Source organism: Mesoplodon bidens, assembly GCF_964165515.1.
Source record: "Mesoplodon bidens genome assembly, chromosome: 3".
NCBI classification, from domain to species: Eukaryota; Metazoa; Chordata; class Mammalia; order Artiodactyla; family Ziphiidae; genus Mesoplodon; species Mesoplodon bidens.
Window position 1 is genome coordinate 138,965,075 of NC_138178.1, and position 27,861 is coordinate 138,992,935.

The 27,861-nt window shown below is 38.1% G+C and overlaps 1 protein-coding gene across 1 annotated transcript in view; it reads left to right on the forward strand.

The window, feature by feature from the left end:
• Window positions 1-405: 405 nt before the first annotated feature.
• Window positions 406-27,861, forward strand: part of SYT16 (synaptotagmin 16) — a gene marked incomplete at its 5' end in the record, with an annotated part of 124,293 nt that continues 96,837 nt past the window's right edge. The window contains 1 exon segment of the mRNA XM_081229096.1: window positions 406-922. Within this exon segment, the coding sequence (XP_081085222.1) occupies window positions 406-922 (517 nt within the window).

Consider the following 27,861-nt stretch of genomic DNA (forward strand, 5'->3'; position numbering starts at 1 on the left):
GATAGACTTCTCTCAGTCCACAGGAATAGAGCCCATTAGTGCTAATGGAAGTTTTGCACATGTCTGCAGAGGTGAACAGGCATTGAAATAATTTATTGATACCTTTAGACTTTTACAGTCATTTTTATTTAGCTGCCTTAAGGATTTCAATGATGACCCCTTTTTGTCCCCAAATACTGTTTGACATTGATTGTAGGAATCTGGTGATGGGCCTGAGGTTGTAACTTTAACAGGTGTAAGTATTTCTTTCCTCTGTTTCAGCTGGGAAGTTTTGAGAGTGAAATATTCACAGCCATTGAGAGACCTCCAATTTAATTTATCATCGTGCTTGTTCTGTAGTTCACATTAAGTCCAGAGTATTGAAGGAACGGAACAAGTGGACTTGTAGACATCAGATAGTTGGCCATGCTGTTGACAATGGCATCTCAGGATGCTCAGAACCTCTTCCAGCCTCTCTCTTCCTGGATATCTCGGGTTTATGAAGCTCTCCAGCAAGCAGGAGATACGTTATCTGCTTTGCTGGTTAACTTCAACAAACAAGACTCTAAATTGAGTGACAAGCTAGACCAGGACTTAGATGATATTCAGATTCAGGAAGCTTACTTTGAAGATGAAGAACAAAGCAATTGGAGTCAAGAGGACATAAATTCCTTGTTTCTTGAAGTGGATCATTTCTCCTGTTGTAATAGTGATTTGCAGGACTCTGCCCAAAGTTCAAGCCCCAGACTTAGCCAGCATGCAAAGGACTGTTCCATAGTGACCCAGTGGCCCAATCAGACCCTTGATGACCAAAAGCCACCACATGTGCTTTCTTCTATTGCCGAAGAAGAACATCACCTTGAAAAGCAAAGGAGTGGCCTTCAACAGGGCTTTGACAGCCACCTCTCTGGTATTTTAGAAAACGTTAATGGAAAAATGCAAGGTAAGCTAGCCAGTAATCATCTTCTATGGGTTTGTCCAAAGGACATTTCTACTCATTTTATTTTTATTTGTTTTAGTTATCATTTGAATTTTATTTTTGTCTCTTATACCTTTCCACATACTGGCTTCTAATGAGAGTTGTAATCCTTAGGAATATTTTCAATATATAAAACTTCGGAAGATCCACATTGGTGGGCTCCATATTCCAAAACAATAGTTCTGAGCAAGTGAAATGGTGAAAACGAGTCTGTGGGTTCTGTTTGAGAAGCCCCTCGTGCATATGTCATACTGTTTAAAACATCTTTAAAAATATTCTCTCTTTTTTAAACTAGGTTAGGAATCTCTAGATGCTACTATATTATTCAGTGTGAAATCCTGTGCAAAAAGCCATACTGGCTGCAAACTTTTTAGTTGATAGCACTCCAAGAACACATCTCACGGTGTTGTACTGAGACGTGATGTGAGATGACAGTAGATAGGAAATCTTTGGAATGAGAATAGCTCGCTTTTCGTCTAGCCTTGAATGGAAAGGACACATCTAAAACAAACTGCCTATAGGGCTTCATCCTGTCAGAACTGAGCATATAATGGGCCTTCAATAAATGCATAATGAATATGGTGAAAATGTAATTAACTCCATAAAAGTAGCTGTAGTATGTTCTGGCATAAATTTCTCACGCTCCTGTTACTCTAAGCCTGAAGTAAGGACATTCCATTTTATTGAGAGACAGAGAGATCCATGATAGGCAGAGAAAGGTGTTGGGTGTGTATGTAGGATGTGTGTTTGTAATGCACACATAGCTCATGCAGGTTTTCAGATCTTTTAATGTAAAAGGTGCACTCATTAATTCTCTTCTTGTTGGAGGGGGCAGACTTTTCTGGAATACTTTCTTAGTGTCTTCATCCATTTTCAGTGATGCCTCTTAGCTTTATCTTTTTAGAGGAATGTTTTATCCAGGTACATACAGTCTTAGTAAATGACGAAATATAATTTCATATTCTTTTTATAATGCTTTCTTTTAAAAAAATTTTTTTATTGGGCTATAGTTGTTCTACAATGTTGTGGTAGTTTCTAATGTACAGTGAAGTGGAGTTCCCTGTGCTATACAGCAGGTCCTCGTTAGTTATCCATTTTATATATACTATTGTTTATATGTCAATCCCAATCTCCCAATTCATCCCACTCCCCCTTTCCCCCCTTGGTGTCCACATGTGCGCTCTCTACATCTGTGTCTCTATTTCTGCCTTGCAAACCGGTTTATCTGTACCATTCTTCGAGATTCCACATATATGTATAATGCTTTCTTGATACTCTTACTCAAATTAAAGTATTAAATGCTAGAATGAATTGGTGAACCAAGGTAGCCTAATATTCTTTCTGAATCTGATAAACTATAAATAAATGCAATTGCAAGCCTTTTAAAATTATCTATAGAGATAATCCTAGAAATGTCTGGACTACTAATAGGATTTCTTAGATTTGACTTGAAATTTCTATTCCTATTTTAGAAAATTCTTGCTAAAGTTGAACTATATTTAAAATTATTAACATGAATTTGGCTCAATAGATGCTTAACACTGGCTTCTGTTAATTTTTGTAATCATTGTAATAATCTAATGGCAATTAAACAATTGTGTTCATTTGTTCATTCGGGAAATGATGATTCACCAGACTGTAGCCTTCTGGAAGCCAGCAGCCGTGTCACAGATTCATTTCTGTATCCTTACTATCAAACACAATGTTAGGTATATAATAGGACATCAGATAATAATTACTGATGGAACAACAAGGAAAGCTAACAGCTCTACGAGGTAAATACTATTATTATTCTCACTTCACAGTTGAGAAAATTGATGATTAGAATTTGGGACTCTACCCAAGACTGACATTTAGAAAGAGGCAGAGCTCAGGTAGTCTGATTCTAGAGTTTACACATGTAACTCTCCCACACCCACCCTTTTTAAAGCTATAATTTACATATAGTAAAATTCATCCTTCTGTAGTGCACAGTTCTGTGAGTTTTGACAGACACACATGGTCTTCTAACCACCACCACCATCCAGGTGTGAAATAGTTCTATCACTCAAGTCCCTCTGGGGCCAGTCCTTTTCCCTACCTCCAGCTCCTGGAAATTGCTGATATGTTTTCTCTTTCTCTTGTTTGCCTTTTCCAGCATGTCATATAAATGGAATCATGCAGTTTGTAGCCTTTTGAGGCTGGCTATTTTCATAATGCACTTATTGTAACACCCTTGAGATTTATCTGTGTTGTCATGTGTTCCACTGGTTTGCTTTTTTTTTTTTATTGCTAAATAGTATTCCATTGCAGGAAGTCCCCAGTTTGTTGATCCATTCAGCAGTTGAGGGATATTTGGGTTGTTTCCAGTTTTTAGCATTATGACTAAAGCTACTATAAATATTTGCAAAACAGGTTTTCGTGTGAATATGTTTTCAATTAGGTGAATACCTATGAGTGGGATTGCTGGGTCATATGGAAAGTATATGTTTAACTTTATAAAAAAAAATCCACTGTTTTCCAGAGTACAATTTTGCATTCTCAAAAGTTATGTGTGAGATTTCCAGTCACTCATATCCTCACCAACACTTTGTGGTATTATTATTATTATTTTTTAGCCATTCTCATAGGTGTGTGGTGATAACTCATGTTGGGAGATAATTCTCCATTGGTGTCTTGCATGTCCTATGAGCAGGGCAGAGCCACAAACAGCCTTTTGTTTTGGATTATCTTTTCAGGGGTGTTTTTATGACAGCCTTGGAAGATAGTGTGTCCCTCCAGAGCACAGGGGATATTTGTTTGCTGTCCAATCTAATAAAGTTAATGTCTCTCTTCAGGGCAAAGCTTAGGCAAATTTGCTTGCAAATGATAGAGGTTTTCCAAGCTTGGTGTTCCCTGGCGACATAAACCCATTGCACGCACGGAATCTATCTGGGCCTGCCTCTGCATAACCCCCATGGTACTTGGAGGTACTGTGAGTAATAAATTGTCCTTTGTCTCTAACCCAGAAGTCTTGCATCTTTGCCAACATCTATAAAACAGTAACAGGCAAACTTGTTAGATGCAAGTAGGATAAAATCGTAGACCCTTCTTAGGTTTTAACATCCCATTTGGCTTTAATTTGCATGTCCCTAATAACTAGGGACACTGAGCATATTTTCATGTAGTTGTAATCTGTATGACTTCTTTGTAGGGTCTTCAAATTTTTGCCCACTTTCATTGAATTGTTTGTTTTCTTATTTTTGAGATTTGGGAACTATGTTTATATTCTGAATATGAGGAATGTACTTTAAAAATATTTTCTCCCAGTTTTGGGGCTTGAGTTTTCAGTCTCTTAACAATGTCCCTCAAAGAACAGAGATTCTTAATTAAATGAAATCCACCTTATCAAGTATTTCTTTTATTAATTTTGCTTTTGATATCATATCTAAGAAATCTTTCTATAGCCCAGGGTTAGAAATATTTTTTTCCTGTGTTTTATGCTAGAAATTTTAAAGTTACGGATTTTTGCATTTAGAGCTATGATCTATTTTGAGGTATTTTTTATATGATGCAAGGTGTGGATTAAGCCCTCCCCCCACCATGTAGGTGACTAATAATTCCTATACCATTTGTTGAAATGTCTATTCTTTCTCCATTGTTTGCTTTGATATCTTTGTCAGAAATCTATTATCTGTATAAGTGTGGGTCTATTTCTGGACTCTATATTTTCCCATTAATCTACATTTGTATTCTTTCTCTAATAACACACTGTCTTGATTACTATAGCATTATGGTCTTGAAATCAGGTGAGCCCTCAACTTTATATTTTAAAAATTGTTTTGACCATTCTAGTTGTTTCCATATAGTTTTTAGATTAGGCTTATTGATTTTTACAAAAAAAATTGTTGAGAATTTCATTGGAATTTTGTTGAATCCATAGATCAGTTTGGGGAGAATGACATGCTAATAATAGTGTGTCTTTATGCAAGGGGGAAGAGATATGGGGACATATGTTTATGTATAACTGATTCACTTTGTTATAAAGCAGAAACTAACACACCATTGTAAAGCAATTATACTCCAATAAAGATGTTAAAAAAATAGTGTGTCTTTAAATCTACGAACATGGTATACCACTTCATTTATTTAGTTCTTAATTTTTTTCACCTGTTTTGTAGTTTCCAGCATATAGGTCTCATACATATTTTGTTAGATTTATACCTAAGTATTTCCCTTTTCTTGGATATAATTGTAAATATTATATCTATAACTTTAAATTTCCAATTGCTACTTGCTAGTATATAGAAATGCCATTGATGTTTGTATATAATCTTATATTTTGCAACCTCCCTAAACTCAGTGATGAGTTCTAATTGCTTTTTAAAAAAAATTTATTTATGTATTTATTTATTTTTGGCTGCATTCGGTCTTCGTTAATGTGCGCGGGTTTTCTCTAGTTGCAGTGAGTGGGGGCTACTCTTCGTTGTGGTGTGCGGGCCTCTCATTGCGGTGGCCTCTCCTGTTTCAGGGCGTGGGCTTCAGTAGTTGTGGCTCGCGGGCTCTAGAGTGCAGTCTCAGTAGTTGTGGCGCACAGGCTTAGTTGCTCCACAGCATGTGGGATCTTCCCGGACTAGGTCTTGAACCCGTGTCCCCTGCATTGGCAGGCGGACTCTCAACCACTGCGCCACCAGGGAAGCCCCACCTCTAATTGCTTTTTTTATAGCTATTTTGGGATTTTCTACGTAGATAATAATATAATCACACAAATGACAGTTTTATTTATTCCGTTTCAATACCCATGTCTATTATGTCTTTTTCTGGACTGATTACACTATATTATCATGTTGAATGAGAATGGTGAAAGTGGGTATATTTGCCTTGATCCTGGGCTTAGTGGAAAATCTTTGTCTTTCACTGTTTCTTAGTAGTTAGATGTAGCTTTCTGTAGATGCTCTTTATTATATAGAAGAAGTTTCTTTCTATTCCAATTTGTTGAGAGTTTTTAATCAAAAAGGATGGTGAATTCTGTCAAGTGCAGTTTTGCATCTGTTGAGCTGATCGTATGATTTTTTTTAATCTGTTGAAATGAATTATACTGATTAATTTTTGAGTGTTGAACCTGTCTTGCATACCTGGGTAAAATCTGCTTGGTCGTGATGTACTATTCTTTTCATATATTGCTGGATTTGATTTGCTAATATTTTGTTGAGGAATTTTTATCAATTTACATTAGGGATATTAGTCTATAGTTTTCTTTTCTCGCAATATCTTTGTCTAGTTTTGGTATCTGGGTAATGCTGGACTCATAACATGAGTTGTGAAATGTTTCTCCTCTTTTATAGTCTGGACAAATTTGTGTTAAATCAGTATTTATTTCTTAAATGTTTGCTAGAATTTTCCATTGAAGTCAGCTGAGTTTGGAATTTTTTTGTTGTTGTTGGAAGGTTTTGAAATAAAAATTCAGTTTCTTTAGTGTGTATAGGATTATTCAAGATGTCTGTCTTTTTTTTTTTTTTTAGAAACTCATTCAAATTTTATTATAGGCTTGCTATGTAGTAACTTTTTTTTTTACATCCTTATTGGAGCACAATTGCTTTACAATCCTGTGTTAGTTTCTGCTTTATAACAAAGTGAATCAGTTATACATATACATATGTTCCCATATCTCTTACCTCTTGCGTCTCCCTCCCTCCCATCCTCCCTATCCTACCCCTCCAGGCAGTCACAAAGTACCGAGCTGATCTCCCTGTGCTATGCGGCTGCTTCCCACTAGCTATCTACCTTACGTAGTGTATATATGTCCATGCCTCTCTCTCGCTTTGTCACAGCTTACCCTTCCCCCTCCCCATATCCTCAAGTCCATTCTCAAGTAGGTCTGTAAAGATTCCTGGCTTACCCCTAGGTTCTTCATGACATTTTTTTCTTAAATTCCATATATATGTGTTAGCATACGGTATTTGTCTTTCTCTTTTTGACTTACTTCACTCTGTATGACAGACTCTAGGTCCATCCACCTCAATACAAATAACTCAATTTCGTTTCTTTTTATGGCTGAGTAATATTCCATTGTATATATGTGCCACATCTTCTTTATCCATTCATCCGATGATGGACACCTAGGTTGTTTCCATCTCTGGGCTATTGTAAATAGAGCTGCAATGAACATTTTGGTACATGACTCTTTTTGAATTATGGTTTTCTCAGGGTATATGCCCAGTAGTGGGATTGCTGGGTCATGTGGTAGTTCTATTTGTAGTTTTTTAAGGAACCTCCATACTGGCTGTACCAATTCACATTCCTACCAGTAGTGCAAGAGTGTTCCCTTTTCTCCACACCCTCTCCAGCATTTATTGTTTCTAGAGTTTTTGATAATGGCCATTCTGACTGGTGTGAGATGATATCTCATTGTAGTTTTGATTTGCATTTCTCTAATGATTAAAGATGTTGAGCATTCTTTCATGTGTTTGTTGGCAGTCTGTATATGTTCTTTGGAAAAATGTCTCTTTAGGTCTTCTGCCCATTTTTGGATTGGGTTGTTTGTTTTTTTTGTTATTGAGCTGCATGAGCTGCTTATAAATTTTGGAGATTAATCCTTTGTCAGTTGCTTCATTTGCAAATATTTTCTCCCATTCTGAGGGTTGTCTTTTGGTCTTGTTTATGGTTTCCTTTGCTGTGCAAAAGCTTTGAAGTTTCATTAGGTCCCATTTGTTTATTTTTGTTTTTATTTCTATTTCTCTAGGAGGTGGGTCAAAAAGGATCTTGCTGTGATTTCTGTCATAGTGTTCTGCCTATGTTTTCCTCTAAGAGTTTGATAGTTTCTGGCCTTACATTTAGGTCTTTAATCCATTTTGAGCTTATTTTTGTGTATGGTGTTAGGGAGTGATCTAATCTCATCCTTTTACATGTAGCTGTCCAGTTTTCCCAGCACCACTTATTGAAGTGTCTGTCTTTCTTGAGTGACTTTTGGCAGTTTTTGTTTCTCAGGGATTGTTTTTTTTCATTTCATCTATGTTGTTAAATTTATGGACATAGTATTTTCTTGTTATCCTTTTAGTGTTTGTAGGATATATAGTAGTCTCCATTGTTTCCTGATATTGGTAATTTTTATCTTCATTTTTTGCAGGGGTGTGGGTTCTGTCTGAGTAGAGCTCTCTATATGTCTATATGTTTTTTGAAGAACTAGTTTTTGGTTTCATTAATTTTTCCCTATTTTTCTGTTCCCAATTTTATTGAATTCTGTTATTTATTATTTTCTTCCTTCTGCTTGCTTTGGGTATAATTCGTTCTTTTTTCTAATATAATCATTTAATGGATGCATTTGTCTAAGCGCTGCTTTGTCTACATCCAAAAATATTAATATTGTTTTTATTTTCATTATATTAAAATATTTCCTAATTTCCCTTTGACTTCCTTTTTGATGCATTGTTAATTTAAAAATGTGTAGGTTAGGTTCCAAATGTTGGGAATATTCTAGATAACTTTCTATTACCAATTTCTGGTTTAATTCAGTTGTGGTCTGAGGACATACTTTGTATTACTTTAGTTTAAAAATATTAAAGTTTGTTTTATGATCCTGAACATGTTCTAACTTGTTGAATGTTTCATGTGTACTTCAAAAGACTGTGTATCTTGCTGTTATTGGATACAGTGTTCTATAAATTACTTCAAGTTGTTTGAGGCTGTTTTTCAGATTTTCTGTATACTTATTTTTATACTGATTTTGTCTACTTATTTTGTTCTTTTGGTTACTCTACTTGTGGATTTGGCTATTTTTCTCTTTTCTGTTCTTTCAGTTTTTGCTTCATGTAGTTTGAAGCTCTGTTGTTAAATACATACACATTTTAGAAATATATGTCTTCCTGATGAATTGACCTCTTGGTCATTATATAATGTACCTTTTTGTATCCCTGGTAGTATTTTTTGACCTAAAGTCTACTTTGATATTAATATGGCTACTCCAGCTTTCTTTTGATTACTGTTGGCATGGCATGTTCTTTTCTACTCTTTAACTTTAAATCTATCTTTATCTTTATAGTGGGATTCTTGTACGTGGCATATAATTGGGTCCTGCTTTTTTATCCAAATTGACAATCTTTTACTTTTAATTGGTATGTTTAAACTGTATTTAATGTAATTATTGATAATGAATTAAAATCTGTCATTTTGTTAGATTTTTTCCTATTTGTTTCATCTATTCTTTGTTTCTTTTATCCTATTTTTTTCTGCATTCCTTTGGATTGAATATTTTTGTGATTCCATTTCATCTCCACTATGGGCTGATTATTTTTATCTCTTTTAAAAAATGTTTAATGATCATCCTAAGATTTTACAATATATATCTTTAGTTAATCGCAGTCTATCTTGAAATAATATTGTACTGCTTCAGGTATAGTTATATGATGTTACAACAGTGTACTCCCAATTCTTCCTTCCCATCCTTCATTTTTTTGTTGTTACATATTTTACTTTTACATGTTCAATAAATACTCAATACGCTGATATTTGATATTTGCTTTAGTTGGTTGGTTATCTCCTAGAGTGATTAAAATAAGAAAAAAAGAATTCTATATTTACATCATTTATGTCATTTGAAGCACTCTTTAACTTTTCTTGTGCATATATGCAGCTAATGAATTATCTTAGATATTGTTTGTCTGAAAATATTTCTTACTTAGTTTTGAAATATATTTTAGATACATATAGAGCTCTGAGTTGACAGTTATTTTTCTTTTAGCACTTTAAGGTTTCCATTTCACTGTCTTGTGGTTTGTATAGTTTTCCTATGAGAAGCATGTTGTCATTCTTACTTTTGTTCCTCTGCATATAATGTGTCTTTTTCTCCCACTGGATGCCTTAAAGATTTTGTCTTTATCTTTGGTTTTCAGCAGCATATATCTAGGGGTGTGTGTGTGTGTGTGTGTGTACGTTTATATTTGTACTGCATATGTGTATGTGTGTGTTCTGGTATTCATTTTTATTGGTGTTCTCTGTCCTTCTTGTGTCTGTGATTTAGTGAGTTTCATTACTTTTGGAAAATTCTTTGCCATCATCTCTTCAAATATTTCTTCGAATCCATTCTCTCTTGCTCCTTCTTCTGGTATTCCAATTATACAAATATTAGCCCATTTGATATCATCCCACAGCTCTTGAATGTTCTTTTTCTTTCCTTCATTCTTTTTTTTTTTCTCTTTGTATTTCAGTTTGGGCAGTAGTATCTAATGACATAGGCTTCAAGTTGACTAATATTTTCTTTGGTTGTGTGAAATCTGGTGATTAGGCCATCAAAAGTATTCTTCATCTCTGTTACCTTGTTTTTCATTTCTAGCATTTTGATTTGGTTAAAAGTTTATTTCAGTTTCTCTGCTGAAATTCTTCATCAATTCATGCATGTTTCTCCCTTTTTCCACTATTAATATGTTTTTAGCATATTAATCATAGTACTTTTAAATTCCTTGGGTGATAGTTCTAACACTTGAGTCATATCTGAGTTTGGCTTTCTTGATTGCTTTGTGTCTTAACAGTGTATTTTTCCTTTCTGCTTTTTTGCTTTTCTTGTATTTTAGACTGAAAATTGAACATCATATGTAGGGGAAGTAAATAGTATGTCTGCCTGGAAGTAGGTGAGCCTTTTCTAGTGCTGGGCCTTTAATGTGAAGCGGTTGAGTCAATTTAGTCAGGATATGAGCTGGGTTTCAGTTTTGTTGTTGTTATTGTTATCGCCTTGTAGTATAGCCTTCAAAACCCTCTATTATTACATTGTGTTTAGGGTAAGGGCTTGTTTGCTACAGAGCTTTGTCAAAATCTGCTCCATCTTCAGCTTCAAGTCTCTTCTCGTTGCCTGTACCTCGGAGAGGGTCTCTGTTTTCAGGCTGTTGGCCCTTTCCCAGAAGGAGCCTGATGTTATTCATTACTTGATGTTTGCTCATATGGTGTTGTTGTGTTGGAAGTTTCTGTTTTCTGCTGTTCTGGAGCGGCCTCTGTCTTAGGCGGGTGATATGTTCCTGTGTCTTGGGTTAGGGCCTTCTTGGTAATCTTGCCCCTGCCTCAGAGTTAGGGGATTTCCCACTGGTATGACTCCAGGACTTCTTTCTACCTCTTCCCCAGTGGTGGTAGTTTTTATTTTGTTCTGTTCACTCACCTTAATGTGTCTCTACCTATGGTCTGAGGGTGATGGGATTTGCTGCCCTTTCCCAAGTGGCTTGTGGCTTTTATTCCATAGTGGAAAGATGAGAGAGGAATCCTGGTGAGACTTCTGATTTTGTCTATAGCAGCTGCTCTTCCCCCTACTCCAGGACTGTACCATGAGAGAACCTTTCTCCACTCCTGCCCTGCCCTGCCCCGCTCCACTCTGTCTTTCTTGTGAGTACCAGGTGAGTTCTGTGGGGCCAGGCTTCTAAGTGGGTTTCAATTTCCCTGGGGTTTGTGGCTCCCATGAGTTCTCTACTCTTGTGCTAGTACACACTTGGTCTTTAGAAGTTCCTTGAAAATATTAGCTTAATTTTTCTTGCCAGCTTGTATGAATCCAGCATCTGCCCCTGGCAAGCAAACGCTTCTGTCCTTTCTCCCATGGAAAGAAGTTTTCTTTTTGTAACTTTTGGATTAGTTGATTGCTTTATGATCTCAGCTCTCTGATGAGTTTTAAAATGTGTAATTTGACATATTATGCAGATTTAATTTTTACTTAAAGAGCGAGAGCATTATTTCCAATTTTTCTACATCCTAAGTGGAAGCTAGAACATAGAGCTTTGCACATTTAACACTAAACTCTAAAATTAAGCTGGACGTTCTCATTAATTTGGGTGGCATGTTTGGGCTTGGAGATAAATGTACAAATAAAATATTGGTCTTAAGGAATTTTCTAATCCCTAAGAGATAGTTACATGTAAGTAGTCCCATTTTTAAAAGTTTGTGGAAAATTAGAACAGTTATCTGTGTGGTAACTTTTGAGGTGGTTTTGCCAGTGGTGATCAGAGAAGGTTCCACAGAGCAGATGATATAGGACTACAAACCCTAAGAATGAATTATAATTTAAGAGGTGAGTGGGGAGAGAAAGGCATACCATTTGAAGGAATGGCATGAACACAGACACGTGGACAAGACTGACATTTTCAGGAATGGGGCTAGTAACATAGGCTGCAATTGGGAAGGTCTTTGTTTTTTGTGTTAAGGATTAGGTTTTGTCTCGTAAGCATCTGGGAATCTCAAAGAGCTCTTAAGTGTGATACCAACGGAACTCCATTTTAGAAGGATAACTGTGGCATCAGTTTGCAGGCTACACTGGAGGAAAGGATATATGGTAGGGAGCTATTGTAGTAGCTGGTAAGAAGAAACAGTGTGTAAGCCGATACGAACACATAAAGAGAAATAGTTGTCCTTATTTTGACATTACTCCCCCTAAAAGGCCTCTCAACTAATGAGAGTCTTTGCCAGGGCTCTGGCGGGGCAGTGGGGTACCACCTTATTATAGCTAGGTGGAGGCAGAAGTCCAGGTTTCCCTCTTGGCCTCCTTAACCCTTGAAGGAGTGCTTCTCACTAATGCTGGGTTGGGTGGCAGATCCATCCCTCCATGTGGTCTCCATTGACATGGAGGTGAAGGTAGCCACACTGATGGTGAAAATCCTGAGTCTCCACTAGACTTCCTCTGACACCACCCAAGTAGAGTGGGGCAGGGGTGCCTCGTTACTTCAGGTGGGGTGCAGGCTCCCCATGTGCCCTTCACTGATACTGTGGGGGTACAGGATGCTCATTACTGGCCATCAAGGATGAAAGTTCCGGATTCCTACTCAGCCTTCTCTGGCATCCCCTAGTGGGGATATTGGGGTCCCTCGTTAAAGCTTGGTGAGTATGGAAGTCTAGGCTGTCTCTCTGGCCTTTGCTGGCATGAGTGAGGGTGGGGGACACAGTTTTTTCTGTGCTATTTGGCTGGATTTAGACACTTATTGTCTAAAACTTTTCTCTTTGGATAGTCTGTCCATTTCCTGGCCCTTTGCACAGAGAGAACTGGCATCTCTTGAGTTTTTTGGTCCGTGCTCATTGGCGTTTCTGGGTTGCCAGCTTCCTCAGCTTCAAGTCTGAGATATATAAGGCAAAAGAACCCAGAAAACTCACCTCCATGTTGTTCCTTGAGTCTCATGGTCACTAGCTGGTCTGCCTTCTTCTTGGCATCTTTCAGTCTTCTCATCTTTGTTTTATATACAATGTCTAGAGTTTTGAGTTGTACTTGGGGGGAAGAATAGGGAAAAGTATATCTGTTCTGTCTTCCTTGGAAGTGAAATTCTTCAAATTAGTCCTTAATAGCATTATGACTTTAAATCCCACCCACTTCTCTCCATTTCACAGTGAAAATAAGAGGAATAGAGAAATGATAAAAGGTGGCATGTATGTATAGGTAGTATGGGGAGAAACATTCCTCTGTAAAGAGATGTCTTGTATGATGTCCTTCCTCAGTTAACCAAATATTTATTGAATACCTACCATGTACAAAGCATTGGGGGAATGGACAAATCTACACAAGCATAAGCCGTGGACCTCTCCTTCAGATTATTGAAATGCTTATACCATTTGTTTAACATGTTCCAGAAGATGCAAAAATGTTTTTAATGCCCCGGCTCTTTGGTGGCAGTGGGAGTTGGGAATGCATCAGAGACCTAGAATGAGACAGGCCCGTTAGCCCAAATCACTCATGACTTTATAGATGGAGGAGCTTTACTGAGTTGTCTCTAGAGAACTTCCCTCTTTCTCCCTCTCCCTGAGGAGATGGAGTCCACTGGTTTACTTCAGATGCCTTATAGACAATGAACAAAAGCTCTTATTCCTCTCTTTCGTCAAAATATTTAAGTGCCCAAACGACCCTCTGAAACTAGAATATGGGACTGGACTCTCAGCTGCAAGAATATTAAAACCCTTGTTTTTTGGAGAGGATTTTACCTGCTGGTTAACACTCTTAAATTATCCTCACTTGCTCATTTTTTCCTTTATACTGGAGATCACGTCAGCTCGGTGCATGGGCTGCTTTGCAGTCTATTAGAGAGATGTATTTGGAGATACACTAAGAAAAGGCAGCATTTTAATCAGTGATTTATATGCACTTTTTAAAAAGCCTTGTCAAACCTGCTTTTCCCATTTAACCTTGAATTCTTTTCATAACATTGTATCTTGATTTTATGCTCCTTAATGTGCCATATTTTTCTCCACAATAGATTTTAAGATAAATTGGCCCAAAACAAGAGGGATGCTGAATGCTTTTTGTAACCATGGAAACATTTCTGGGCAGTTACTGGGGACCTGGTTGCCAATAGTAATGTAACAGAGAAAATAGATACATTTCATTTAGCAGTTGCCTATGATTAAGAGGCAGATAGAGTCCTTATAGTGCCATCTCAAGATAGGCCTTTTTGGTTTAAAGACCCAAATCCCAAACAGCAACTTCTCAGTCGAGAAGCAATTATGACACCTTTAATATGTGATGGGAAGGAGTTCTATTGCATTTTAAAATCATCTTTGTTTTCAGTTTTTCACCTCATGCTTTTTTAAGGCTGTTTTTCAACCACATATATTTGTTTCCAAGAAATATGCTCACTGTTTCCTGAAATAGCCTGCTAATAGAATTAATGTGTTCCGAGTACATTGGCATGTAGAACTTTAGAAACACTCTTTGACTAGATGGAGTGTATTTAAAAAATAGAACAGCAGGCTTTGAAATCATGGTGATATAATTTGACTTTTCAATCAGATTATTCGTCAAGGCTAATGTAACATGGGAAAATCCTGTCCCAACCAGTTCTTAGTTACTGGTTGGTCTCAAGCTTTTATGGGTTGAAGGTATTTTGTTCTGTCGATGTTTTGGGGATTGCTTGTGGCAATTGAGAGTAAATGGTATCAGGCAAGAGCATGCAGTTGGTTTATAAATTACACAGGCTTCATTTCTTTTCTATAGGATGTATTACTGAACGTGAAATGCTGCATCCTGCCTTTCCTTTAACTGCGGTACTGGAACTTTGCTTTTTCATTGCCCAAGTGATCTCTCGAAAGTAAGCCCATCCCTAGTTAAATTTATCTTCATTTGTTAGTACTTCATTTGATAGCATTTGCCACCATGTCATTGGTTATCCAGAATTGTCCATGAAAAAGTTTGAGTATTCTGCAAAAGCTTCAGAATTTGTTTTCTAAAAGCTTTATGAAGTTAAGTTTCTTGCTGTGTTGACTTGCATGTTTTAGAAAAGCTGGGTATTAATGAACATGCCAGGAGCTGATGTCCAGCTTTCAGAGCTTTGATATGTAAGTCAAGGAGGTTGTTATTGCCATTGTTATTTGTTTTGCAACTTTGTGTCATTTTAAAAGGAAATTTCAGACATGGAACACAATTTTATATGGGCAGAAGTTAGAACACGTAACTTATATAAATGGTCAAATAGAGCTTCAATTTTTGCCTTAATTTCTGGATATTATAATACATGGTAGGACATTTTTAAGGACAGGTTTAAAATGAGAAAGCCCATTTTCTATTTTCCTCTTCTTAAAAGGAAAGAGAAAATGGATTTTAGGAATGGATTAGAGGTAAATTATGCTACAAATAAGCTTAAATTCCATGTTCACAATTCCCAAGGAACCAGACATTTTTCCTTAATAATGGAATTACCTGATAGTAAAAGCTCAGGGGTCTTCCTTGCCCTGAGGCACACACCGTAATTGAGGCAGGTGTATTATTTTTTGCAATTATCTAGCTCAACAGGGAAGAAGCCAGAGCCAGTTAGGAACTACAGCTTAATAAGAACTTTTTGCACTTATGTACCTGTTTCTTCTTGCTGAGGGAGATTCTTACCTGTATTGTTCGTGTGTTGCTTATCTTTTAAAATAACATGGAGCATTTATCCTCTTCTCTTCTTCCCCTCTTATCTTTTCCTTTGTTTGGTAAGTCCCCTTTCTCCCTCCCTGGTACTCTTTTCCGGTGTCCACCCTTGTGGAGAGTGTTTCTGAAAAGGAGCCTTGCAATGGAAAGAGTTGCTGAGGTGTGATTATAAGTTCCTCTTCTCTTTGAGCTCTTGATAATTATGCTAAGGGGTGGTCTGGGCCATTGCTAATGGAGCTTTTAGTGCCTTTCACATTTCCTAGTTTCTAAATTTATGAGGCATTTCAAAAACATAGAAAAATATAGCATCATACAGCAAACACCCACCACTTAACTTTGCCAAGTCTTAACATTTTCCCATATGTAATTCAGATTTATTTTAAAGAAGCCATCCAGGATGGAGGTCATTGGAGTCCCCTGAGGACCCCTCTTTGTTTCTTCCCCTCCTCTCCCTACTAGGAGTAAAACAAACCTAAATTTGGGCATTATGATTCCTATTGTGTTTTTATTCTTTTGCTGCAGGTATTTGTAAATTATGTGCAACATAATTTTGCATGTTTTAAAGCTTTATACAAACGTTATCATACTGAACGTATTTTATTCTGCAACTTGTTTTTGCTTCCACTCAACTTTTACATTGTTCAGATACATGTCCATATGGTTTATATTAACTGCTATATAGTAATCCACTATATTAATTAACATTCCATTTAATTGATTCATTCTTCTGTTGATCTAATTTATCCATTCATATGAGCATCTAATTTATTTCCCAATTTTCACTACCTTAACAGATAATTCTGCAATGTAAGTATCTCTGAGCACATATACTAGAGTGTATTTAGATGGGATATATGAAAGAGACGGTCCTATTTTGAGCCCCTTTGGTAAACATGGTAATTTCTTCCCTCGTTGAGGTCCCTCGAATTGATGCTCTTGCTCTAGCCCCACTTTTTTTTTTGTGGTGGTTCAAATTGGTTCCTTTTCCCTATAATGAACAGTCATAACCAATAGTGTGTGTTAAGGCATTAAAGGAATCTACAAGTTGTCTGTGTTTTCCATAACAAGTTTAAATAATGAGTGAGAACATGGGACAGTGATACCAAATTTTAAGGGGTGTTACAGGCTTCTTTGAAACTTTAATGAAAGTTATGAACCTACTTATTCAGGAAGATACATACATAACACATCAAACTTTTTTGGCAATGAAATTTCATGGGTTTCTGCACCACCCAAAGTTCATCTATGGTACTCTGGATTAAAATTGACAAGGTTTACAAGAAAGAGCTAGTGATAATACAGTCAGAAGTCGAGCATTGTACCATTTCATTTGAAGTTTGGCTTTTTTCTTATGAAAATGAAATTGGAGAAATACATTAGGATATGTGCTGGTTTTTAAACTATTGTCTCTCAGCTCAAATCCATTCTTCCATATCCTGCTTTGGATGTGGGGGCTGGAATTTTGCAAACTCCAGTTCGCTTTGCTTGGGGGTATTCTCTGATCTATGCAAGAGGAGTAGTAGGGGGATATCGGAAGATGGGAGGTAAGGAGAAAAGGCTTACTTTTTTCTGTCTTTGCTCACTGTTTCTGTTGTTGGCATCTCAGCACTGCCCTTCACAGTGCTCTCAGCAGTGTGGGTTCTAGTCCCCAGCTTCTCTGAGCATTCCAGGTCCAGGCTCATTGTACTCCACTCAGAGGTGACAGCACTGACTCCACTCAGAGGTGACGTCTGAGCTGCATATCTATAGCACCTCACCTCTGAGCTCCTAGTTTACAATCACCTTGACCTCTTCCCTTTGCTTTCCCAGCTAGAGGGGTGGTAGCTGCTTCCTGCGGTTACAATCTCTGGGCTATTTCTGTTCCTCCTTCTATTTATCCAATACCCAATACCTGTGGAACCCATTCCCTGTATTAAAGTCCCTCTGTTGAAATACCTATTGTGGGTTTTGTTTTCTGACTGGACCTTGACCAGTGTAGTAATTAAAGTGTTGTTCAAGCAGTTGTGTAGATTTTGAAATAGTCTATGTTAATTGTGCAAGAGCTACAATTTGCAGGTGAACTGGGACTTTCTGGAGACGATAGGTAACTGGCACAATGGACATCTAAATCTTACCCATTCTGATGTTCACCAGGTAAACAAATTAATATAACATAGGTTATAGATGCCATGTAGAAAAATAAAACAGGATAAGGGGATAAAAATTAATCGGATGAGTGCTATTTTATGTAGGATTGTCCTTCCTATACTTTGTATAGAATGACCTGTCCGGGAAGACAACAGTTATGCAGCGATCTGAAGGAAAGAGCATTCCTAGTAGAGCGAACAGTAAACGGACAAGCCATGGGGTAGGATGAGGACTGTGTTTGGTGGAATGATTGTAAAATGTGGCTTTGCTGAAGCTTATCAGCATCTGGTCATCAGTAATACTGTCTAGTTATTACTCTGGAGTTTCTGTTGTTCTTGAGGTTTTTCTGATGTTTCATAAATCTGCTTAAGGATGTCAGGTACAGGATTATCACAGGAGACTTTCTTGTTCATGACACAGAAGGACTTCAAGAACTTTTATAACATTTCAAAAATCAGTTCCTTTGGGGGAAGAGAAACCAGTTGGAACTTCAAGCATTATCTTCTTAAGCTGTGATATCAAAGTCTATTTCAAAACCAAAATAAGAACTTCAAGTTTTTCTGGGACTGCCTAGTTTTTATCCTGTTTTGATCCTGCAAAAAGCAGCCACTGCTTGTATGGAAAGTTTGAAAATTGCTCTCCTGCATTTAGACCTATAATGACAAGCAGTTACTTTCATTTGAGTCTGTGCTAGATCAGTTTTACTCATGATACTTCCCTTTGCAAGGTTGGACTTCTTAGCTGTAAAATGGCATTGAGGCAATATTGTTTATGTACCAGAAACCATGCTATTTATACAACTGAACTAAACTCACATTATATAGGGAATTTCTCAGTTCCTTATAAGCAAAGGAGAAGAGTGGTTGAGGCTCAAGTAATTGACAAATGGGGTGGTAAATCTAGTTCCATGAGAATGTATATCCAGGAGTTCAAATGTTGTCTTTGGAATTTGGTTTCTCTCTCTCCCTCAGTCTCTTATTTCTGCATCCATCTGAGCTGGTTCCATTCCCTGGCTCCATGTGTAGTGAGATGGTCGCCAGAAGCTCCAGATTTATATCCTCTTAGGTTATAATCTAGTGGAGAAAGAAATGCCACTTTCTGGCAACTTATAAAACAATTCTGGGGTTAGCACTCATTGGCTTGATTCTCTCTGCTTGGCTTGAATTATGTGGCAAACCTTAGCAATCCCTGAGATCAGGGAAATGTGGAGCTCTGATTGGCCAGGCCTAAGTCACATGTCATTCCCGGGGTTGGTGGAGAGAGACCTTTACCAGAAACGTGGTGTGAGCATAGAGAACAGGTGGCTTACCAGAAAAAAATCAGGATTCCAGAAGTTGAAAGAATAGATAATCCGGTGGCAAAGAAACAAAAGATCTATTGGAGGAGCCAGTGCCTTCCATGGGTGTCCCCACTGCCTTTACATTGTGCACTGATCAGAAGCCTGTTCCAAGGATGGACCTGGACCCCTTGTGTCACCACATATGGCATATTGTCATCACAGATGCCATGAACACCTGCTTCTCAGTGCTTACGAATGCACATCTCTTACAAGTCAGGAAAAGCAATATTGCATTTGATAATTTTGATTTAGATCATGGCTATTCTCCTGGATATTAGAAAATCTCTCTAACTCACCCTTTTAGATTGGTTTAACTGCACAGTTAACTGAATGGTGTCTGAATTAGCTATCTATTGCCGCATAACAAATTACCACAAACTTAGTTGCTTAAAATGATATGTATTTATTATTCAGTTTATTTGGGTTAGGAATCCAGAAATGAGTTAACTGGGTCCTCCGCTCAGGGTCTCACAAAGCTGCAGTGAAAGGATCAGCTGGGCTGCCTTCTCATGTGGACATTCCAAGCCTTCTCAGGTCATGGGCAGAATTGATTTCCTTGCAGAAGTAGGACCAAGGGCCCCAGCTTCATGCTGGCTGTTGATTGGAGGCTGCCCTTCACTCCTGGAGGCTGCCTGCAGTCCCTAGAGGCTGCCCATAGTTCCCTGTCACATGGGCAGAGTGGTTGCTTACTACATCAAGCTAGCGAGGGGAGGCTACTGGCAAAAGGAATCTTATATTACATAATGAAATCATGGGCATGACATTCCATCACTTCTGTCATACTCTGCTAGTTAGAAGAACATCACAAGTCCTGCCCACACTGAAGGGGAGGAGATCACACAAAGGTATGGACACTAGACGGGAGGGATGGGGGTAAGGATGACCACCTTAGAGTCTGCCCACCATGGGATCCTAGACTGGCTATTTAAATAAAGTAGAGAAATTGTACAAAAGGTAGAAGCTACTTAAATACCTTCATGTGAGTTATTTATTCTTACAGATTTTTTTAAATGAGAAAATTTTATTTCTGTCTTAAAAGGCAACTACTCCTTTTTCTTGGCTGCTCTGCGAATGACTCATGCAGGAATTGTTCATAAAAAGATTTTGGTTAGAAGCTAAATCTATAGACCTGAATCCGTTTGCAGATGGTAGAGTATCAAGGGAATGCAGACTTCACAGGAAAACTCACCACTGGCATGTGCTATCTCACTGCAGGTGCCTAAGAGACCTTGCCAAGAGTCCTTACTGATTTTGTAGAACACTCTAGGTGAAGAACTTCTTGATTGTTAATATCAGTAATAATAAATATAACACCCATAGGCATTCAACAAAGTGTAACCTTACCTTTGTGTTAAATATTTTAATTACATTATATTATTTAATAATCATAATTTTGTGAGGTGTGTCCACGAGTAGGTGGGTGGATTATTATTCCTATTTTTAAATAAAAGACAAATGTTCTGGGGAGGTTCAGTAACTCTTTCCATGTCTCTAGCCGGTAAAGTAGCTGGGATTCCAAACCACATGCGTCTGACTCAAAACATCAAGGTGGGGTGCTTCCCTGGTGGCGCACTGGTTAAGAAGCCTCCTGCCAATGCAGGGAACGTGGGTTCGAGCCCTGGTCCGAGAAGATCCCACATGCCTCAGAGCAACTAAGCCCGTGCGCCACAACTACTGAGCCTGTGCTCTAGAGCCCGCAAGCCACAACTACTGAAGCCCATGTGCCTAGAGCCCATGCTTCGCAACAAGAGAAGCCACTGCAGTGAGAAGCCCGTGCACCACAAGTAAGAGTAGCCCCCACTCACCACAACTAGAGAAAGCCCGTGTGCAACAACAAAGAACCAATGCAGCCAAAAATAAATAAATAATATAAATAGATTTATTTTAAAAAAAACACACATCAAGGTGCTTCTCCATGTAACCGCTGTCCCAAAGTGGATTGAAGTGCTCCCACTTCCATCCCACACCTCTGTACCTCTGCTACAAGAAGTCCAGTTCAACAGCAGTTACTGGCAACAAATTACTGGGCATGACAGCTTCTGACTGGTGTATTTAAACCTTCCTAAATCTAGTTTAAGGGATTAATGGGAAAATAGGCTGCATTTGCAGTCTCCATTTCCCTAGCCCCTACTTGCTTCTTTCCTCACTATTGTTTGGCCTCTAGTCTTCTACTCTAATGAACATGCACTGAATTATATGACTACTTCCCCCTCGCCCATTTTACTTATTTGAGAGTGACAGTGTTGAATATTCCTCCCTTGAAACTCATTCCTCACCTGGGTTCTGGACTCTACTTGTTCCTGGTTTTCTCCTTGCCACGTCTTTTTCATTCACCTTCCTCTGCCAATTCCTTAAACATTGGTTTCCCTCTTACACATTCTTCTGTGACTTCCGCTAAATATCTGCATCTCTAGTTTGGACCTCTCCTGAGCTCTGGGCTCATATATCCGAGTTGCCTTCACTTGGGTGGTATCACACATCTCAAATTCAACATGTTTAAAAACACAATCATCTTTTATTCTTATTTATGGAAAGCTAGTCATCAAAGTAAGAGATTAGTCTTTCTCAGTTCCTTATCCCTCACAGCAATCCTAACCTGCCTCTCTTTTTTCAGTATGTACCAAATTATATTGATTCTGTCTCTGCAATTTCTCTTGTATCAGTATAACTTCTCTCTGTCCCCTCTACCTTAACTCATATATATATATATATATATATATATCTATTTCAATAATGTCTTAACTGGTTTCTCTATTTCTATATTCTTTCCATCTCTTATCCACTCTCTAGGATCCCCTCAGAGGGTGCATTCTAAACTCTGCATCAGATTTCATGCCTTCTTATACAAAAAGGCCTCCAGGATGACTTCTTTCCTTTGAAAGATTCATAGCCTTCAAGGATTTGGGCCACTGTCTTCCAGTGTCTGGAAATACCGAGCTCATTCACACCTAAGCATTTGGTTTCCTCTCCTTGCTCTTGTGCCTGCCTAGTGAAAACTGCTTATCTTTCAAGAGTCATTTCAAGCACCATTGTCTCCAGGAAGCTCTCTTAGTCCATTGAGGCTGCTGTAACAAAAATACTATAGACTGAGTGACTTAAACATCACTGATTTCGAGGAGACTGAACCAAGATGGCAGAGGAGAAGGACTTGCTCTCACTCCCTCTTGTGAGAACACCAGAATCACAACTAGCTGCAGGACAATCATTGACAGGAAGACACTGGAATTCACCAAAAAAACACCCCACATCCAAAGGCAAAGGAGAAGCCACAATGAGATGGTAGGAGGGGGTGCAATCACAGTAAAATCTAATCTCATAACTGCTGGGTGGGTGACTCACAGACTGGAGAACACTTATACCACAGAAGTCCACCCACTGTAGTGAAGGTTCTGAGCCCCACATCAGGCTTCCCAACTTGGGGGTCCGGCAATGGGAGGAGGAATTCCTAGAGAATCAGATTTTGAAGGCCAGCGGGATTTGATTACAGGACTTCAACAGGACTGGGGAAAACAGAGGCTCCCCTCTTGTAGGGCACAGACAAAGTAGTGTGCATATCAGGGCCCAGGGGAAGGAGCAGTGACCCCAGGGGAGACTGAACCAGACCTACCTGCTAGTGTTGGAGGGCCTCCTGCAGAGGCGGGGGGTGGCTGTGGCTCACCGTGGGGACAGGGACACTGGCAGCAGAAGTTCTGGGAAGTACTCCTTGGCCAGAGCCCTCCCGGAGTCTGCCATTAGCCCCACAATAAAGCCCAGGTAGGCTCCAGTGTTGGGTTGCCTCAGGCCAAACAACCAACATGGAGGGAATCCAGCCCCACCCATCAGCAGTCAAGTGGATTAAAGTTTTACTGAGCTCTGCCCACCAGAGCAAAAGTCAGCTCTACCCACCACCAGTCCCTCCCATCAGGAAACCTGCACAAGCCTCTTAGATAGCCTCATCCACCAGAGGGCAGACAGCAGAAGCAAGAAGAACTACAATCCTGCAACCTGTGGAACAAAAACCACATTCACAGAAAGATAGACAAGATGAAAAGGCAGAGGGCTATGTACCAGATGAAGGAACAAGATAAAACCCCAGAAAAACAACTAAATGAAGTGGAGATAGGCAACCTTCCAGAAAAAGGATTCAGAATGATGATAGTGGAGGTGATCCAGGACCTTGGAAAAAGACTGGAGGCAAAGATCGAGAAGATGCAAGAAATGTTTAACAAAGCCCTAGAAGAATTAAAGAACAAACAAACAGAGATGAACAATACAATAACTGAAATGAAAACTACACTAGAAGGAATCAATAGCAGAATAACTGAGGCAGAAGAACAGATAAGTGACCTGGAAGACAGACTGGTGGAATTCACTGCCGCAGAACAGAATAAAGAAAAAAGAATGAAAAGAAATGAAGACAGCCTAAGAGACTTCTGGGACAACATTAAATGCAACAACATTCGCATTATAGGGGTCCCAGAAGGAGAAGAGAGAGAGAAAGGACCAGAGAAAATATTTGCAGAGATTATAGTCAAAAACTTCCCTAATATGGGAAAGGAAATAGCCACCCAAGTCCAGGGAGTGCAGAGAGTCCCATAGAGGACAAACCCAAGGAGAAACACACTGAGACACATAGTAATCAAATTGGCAAAAATTAAAGACAAAGAAAAATTATTGAAGGCAGCAAGGGAAAACCAACAAATAACATACAAGGGAACTCCCATAAGGTTAACAGCTGATTTCTCAGCAGAAACTCTACAAGCCAGAAGGGAGTGGCATGATATACTTAAAGTGATGAAAGGGAAGAACCTACAACCAAGATTACTCTACCCAGCAAGGATCTCATTCAGATTCGATGACGGAGAAATCAAAAGCTTTACAGAGAAGCAAAAGCTAAGAGAATTCAACACCACCAAACCAGCTCTACAACAAATGCTAAAGGAACTTCTCTAAGTGGGAAACACAAGAGAAGAAAGGGACCTACAAAAACAAATGCAAAACAATTAAGAAAATGGTCATAGGAACACACATATCAATAATTACCTTAAACGTGAATGGATTAAATACTCCAACCAAAAGACCCAGGCTTGCTGAATGGATACAAAAACAAGACCCATATATATGCTGTCTACAAGAGACCCACTTCAGACCTGGGGACACATACAGACAAAGTGAGGGGATGGAAAAAGATATTCCATGCAAATGGAAATCAAAAGAAAGCTGGAGTAACAATACTGATACCAGATAAAATAGACTTTAAAGTAAAGACTGTTACAAGAGACAAGGAAGGACACTACATAATGATCAAGGGATCAATCCAAGAAGAAGATATAACAATTATAAATATATATGCACCCAAGATAGGAGCATCTCAATACATAAGGCAACTGCTAACAGCTATAAAAGAGGAAATCAACAGTAACACAATAATAGTGCAGCACTTTAACACCTCACATACACCAATGGACACATCATCCAAAATGAAAATAAGGAAACAGAAGCTTTAAATGACACAATAGACCAGATAGATGTAATTGATATTTATAGGACATTCCATCCCAAAACAGCAGATTACACTTCCTTCTCAAGTGTGCATGGAACATTCTCCAGGATAGATGACATCTTGGGTCACAAATCAAGCCTCAGTAAATTTAAGAAAATTGAAATCATACCAAGCATCTTTTCTGACCACAATGCTATGAGCTTAGAAATGAATTACAGGGGAAAAAACGTAAAAAACACAAACACATGGAGGCTAAACACTAGGTTACTAAGTAATGAAGAGATCACTGAAGAAATCAAAGAGGAAATCAAAAAATACCTAGAGACAAATGGCAATGAAAACATGACAATCCAAAACCAATGGGAGGCAGCAAAAGCAGTTCTAAGAGGGAAGTTTATAGCTATACAAGCCTACCTCAAGAAACAAGAAAAATCTCAAATAAACAATCTAACCTTACACCTAAAGGAACTAGAGAAATAAGAACAAACTCCAAAGTTAGCAGAAGGAAAAAATTATAAAGATCAGAGCAGAAATAAATGAGATATAAACAAAGAAACAATAGCAAAGATCAATAAAACTAAAAGGAGGTTCTTTGAGAAGAAAAACAAAATTGATAAACCATTAGCAAGACTTATGAAAAAAAGAGGGAGAGGACTCAAATCAATAAAATTAGAAATGAAAAAGGAGAAGTTACAACAGACACCGCAGAAATACAAAGCATCCTGAGAGACTATTACAAGCAACTCTATGCCAATAAAAAGGACAACCTGGAAGAAATGGACAAATTCTTAGAAAGGTATAATGTTCTAAGACTGAACCAGGAAGAAATAGAAAATATGAACAGACCAATGACAAGTAATGAACTTGAAACTGTGATTAAAAATCTTCCAACAAACAAAAGTCCAGGACCAGATGGCTTCACAGGTGAATTCTGTCAAACATTTAGAGAAGAGCTAACATCCATCCTTCTCAAACTCTTTCAAAAAATTGCAGGGGAAGGAACACTCCCAAACTCATTCTATGAGGCCACCATCACCCTGATATCAAAACCAGACAAAGATACTACAAAAAAAGAAAATTACAGACCAATATCACTGATGAATATAGATGCAAAAATCCTCAACAAAATACTAACAAACAGAATCCAACAACACATTAAAAGGATCATACACCACGATCAAGTGGGATTTATCCCAGGGCTGCAAGGATTTTTCAATATATGTAAATCAATCAATGAGATACACCATATTAACAAATTGAAGAATAAAAACCATATGATCATCTCAATAGATGCAGAAAAAGCTTTTGACAAAATTCAACACCCATTCTTGATAAAAGCTCTCCAGAAAGTGGGCATAGAGGGAACCTACCTCAACATAATAAAGGCCATATATGACAAACTCACAGAAAACATCATTCTCAATGGTGAAAAACTGAAAGCATTTCCTCTAAGATCAGGAACGAGACAAGGATGTCCACTCTCACCACTCTTATTCAGCATAGTTTTGGAAGTCCTAGCCATGGCAATCAGAGAAGAAAGAGAAATAAAAGGAATACAAATTGGAAAAGAAGAAGTAAAGCTGTCACTGTTAGCAGATGACATGATACTATACATAGAGAATCCTAAAGATGCCACCAGAAAACTACTAGAGCTAATCAATGAATTTGTTAAAGTTGAAGGATACAAAATTAATGCACAGAAATCTCCTGCATTCCTATACACTAATGATGAAAAATCTGAAAGAGAAATTAAGGAAACATTCCCATTTACCATTGCAACAAAAAGAATATAATACCTAGGAATAAACCTACTTGGGGAGACAAAAGACCTCTATGCAGAATATTATAAGACACTGATGAAAGAAATGAAAGATGATACCAACAGATGGAGAGATATACCATGTTCTTGGATTGGAAGAATCAATATTGTGAAAATGAGTATACTACCCAAAGCAATCTACAGATTCAATGCAATCCCTATCAAATTACCCATGGCATTTTTTACGGAACTAGAACAAAAAGTCTTAAAATTTGTATGGAGACACAAAAGACCCCGAATAGCCAAAACAGTCTTGAGGGAAAAAAACGGAGCTGGAGGAATCAGTCTCCCTGTCTTCAGACTATACTACAAAGCTACAGTAATCAAGACAGTATGGTACTGGCACAAAAACAGAAGTATAGATCAATGGAACAAGATAGCCCAGAGCTAAACCCACACACCTATGGTCAACTGATCTATAACAAAGGAGGCAAGGATATACAATGGAGAAAAGGCAGTCTCTTCAATAAGTGGTGCTGGGAAAACTGGACAGGTACATGTAAAAGAATGAAATTAGAACACTCCCTAACACCATACACAAAATAAACTCAAACTGGATTAGAGACCTAAATTACTGGACACTGTAAAACTCTTAGAGGAAAACATAGAAAGAACACTCTTTGACATAATTCACAGCAAGATGTTTTTTGATCTACCTCCTAGAGTAGTGGAAATAAAAACAAAAATAAACAAATGGGACCTAATGAAACTTCAAAGCTTTTGCACAGCAAAGAAAACCATAAACAAGACGAAAAGACAACCCTCAGAATGGGAGAAAATATTTGCAAAGGAATCAATGGACAAAAGATTAATTTCCAAAATATATAAACATCTCATGCAGCTCAATATTAAAAAAACAAACAACTGAATCCAAAAATGCACAGAATACCTAAATAGACATTTCTCCAATAAATGCATACAGATGGCCAAGAAGCACATGAAAAGCTGCTCAACATCACTAATTATTAGAGAAATGCAAATCAAAACTACAATGAGGTATCACCGCACACCAGTTAGAATGGGCTTCATCAGAAAATCTATAAACAACAAATGTTGGAGAGGGTATGGAGAAAAGGGAACCCTCTTGCACTGCTGGTGGGAATGTAAATTGATACAGCCACTATGGAGAACAGTATGGAGGTTCCTTAAAAAACTAAAAATAGAATTACCATAAGATCCAGCAATCCCACTACTGGGCATATACCCAGGGAAAACCACAATTCAAAAAGACACATGCACCCCAATGTTCATTGCAGCACTATTTACAATAGCCAGGTCATGGAAGCAACCTAAATGCCCATCGACAGCCGAATGGATAAAGAAGATG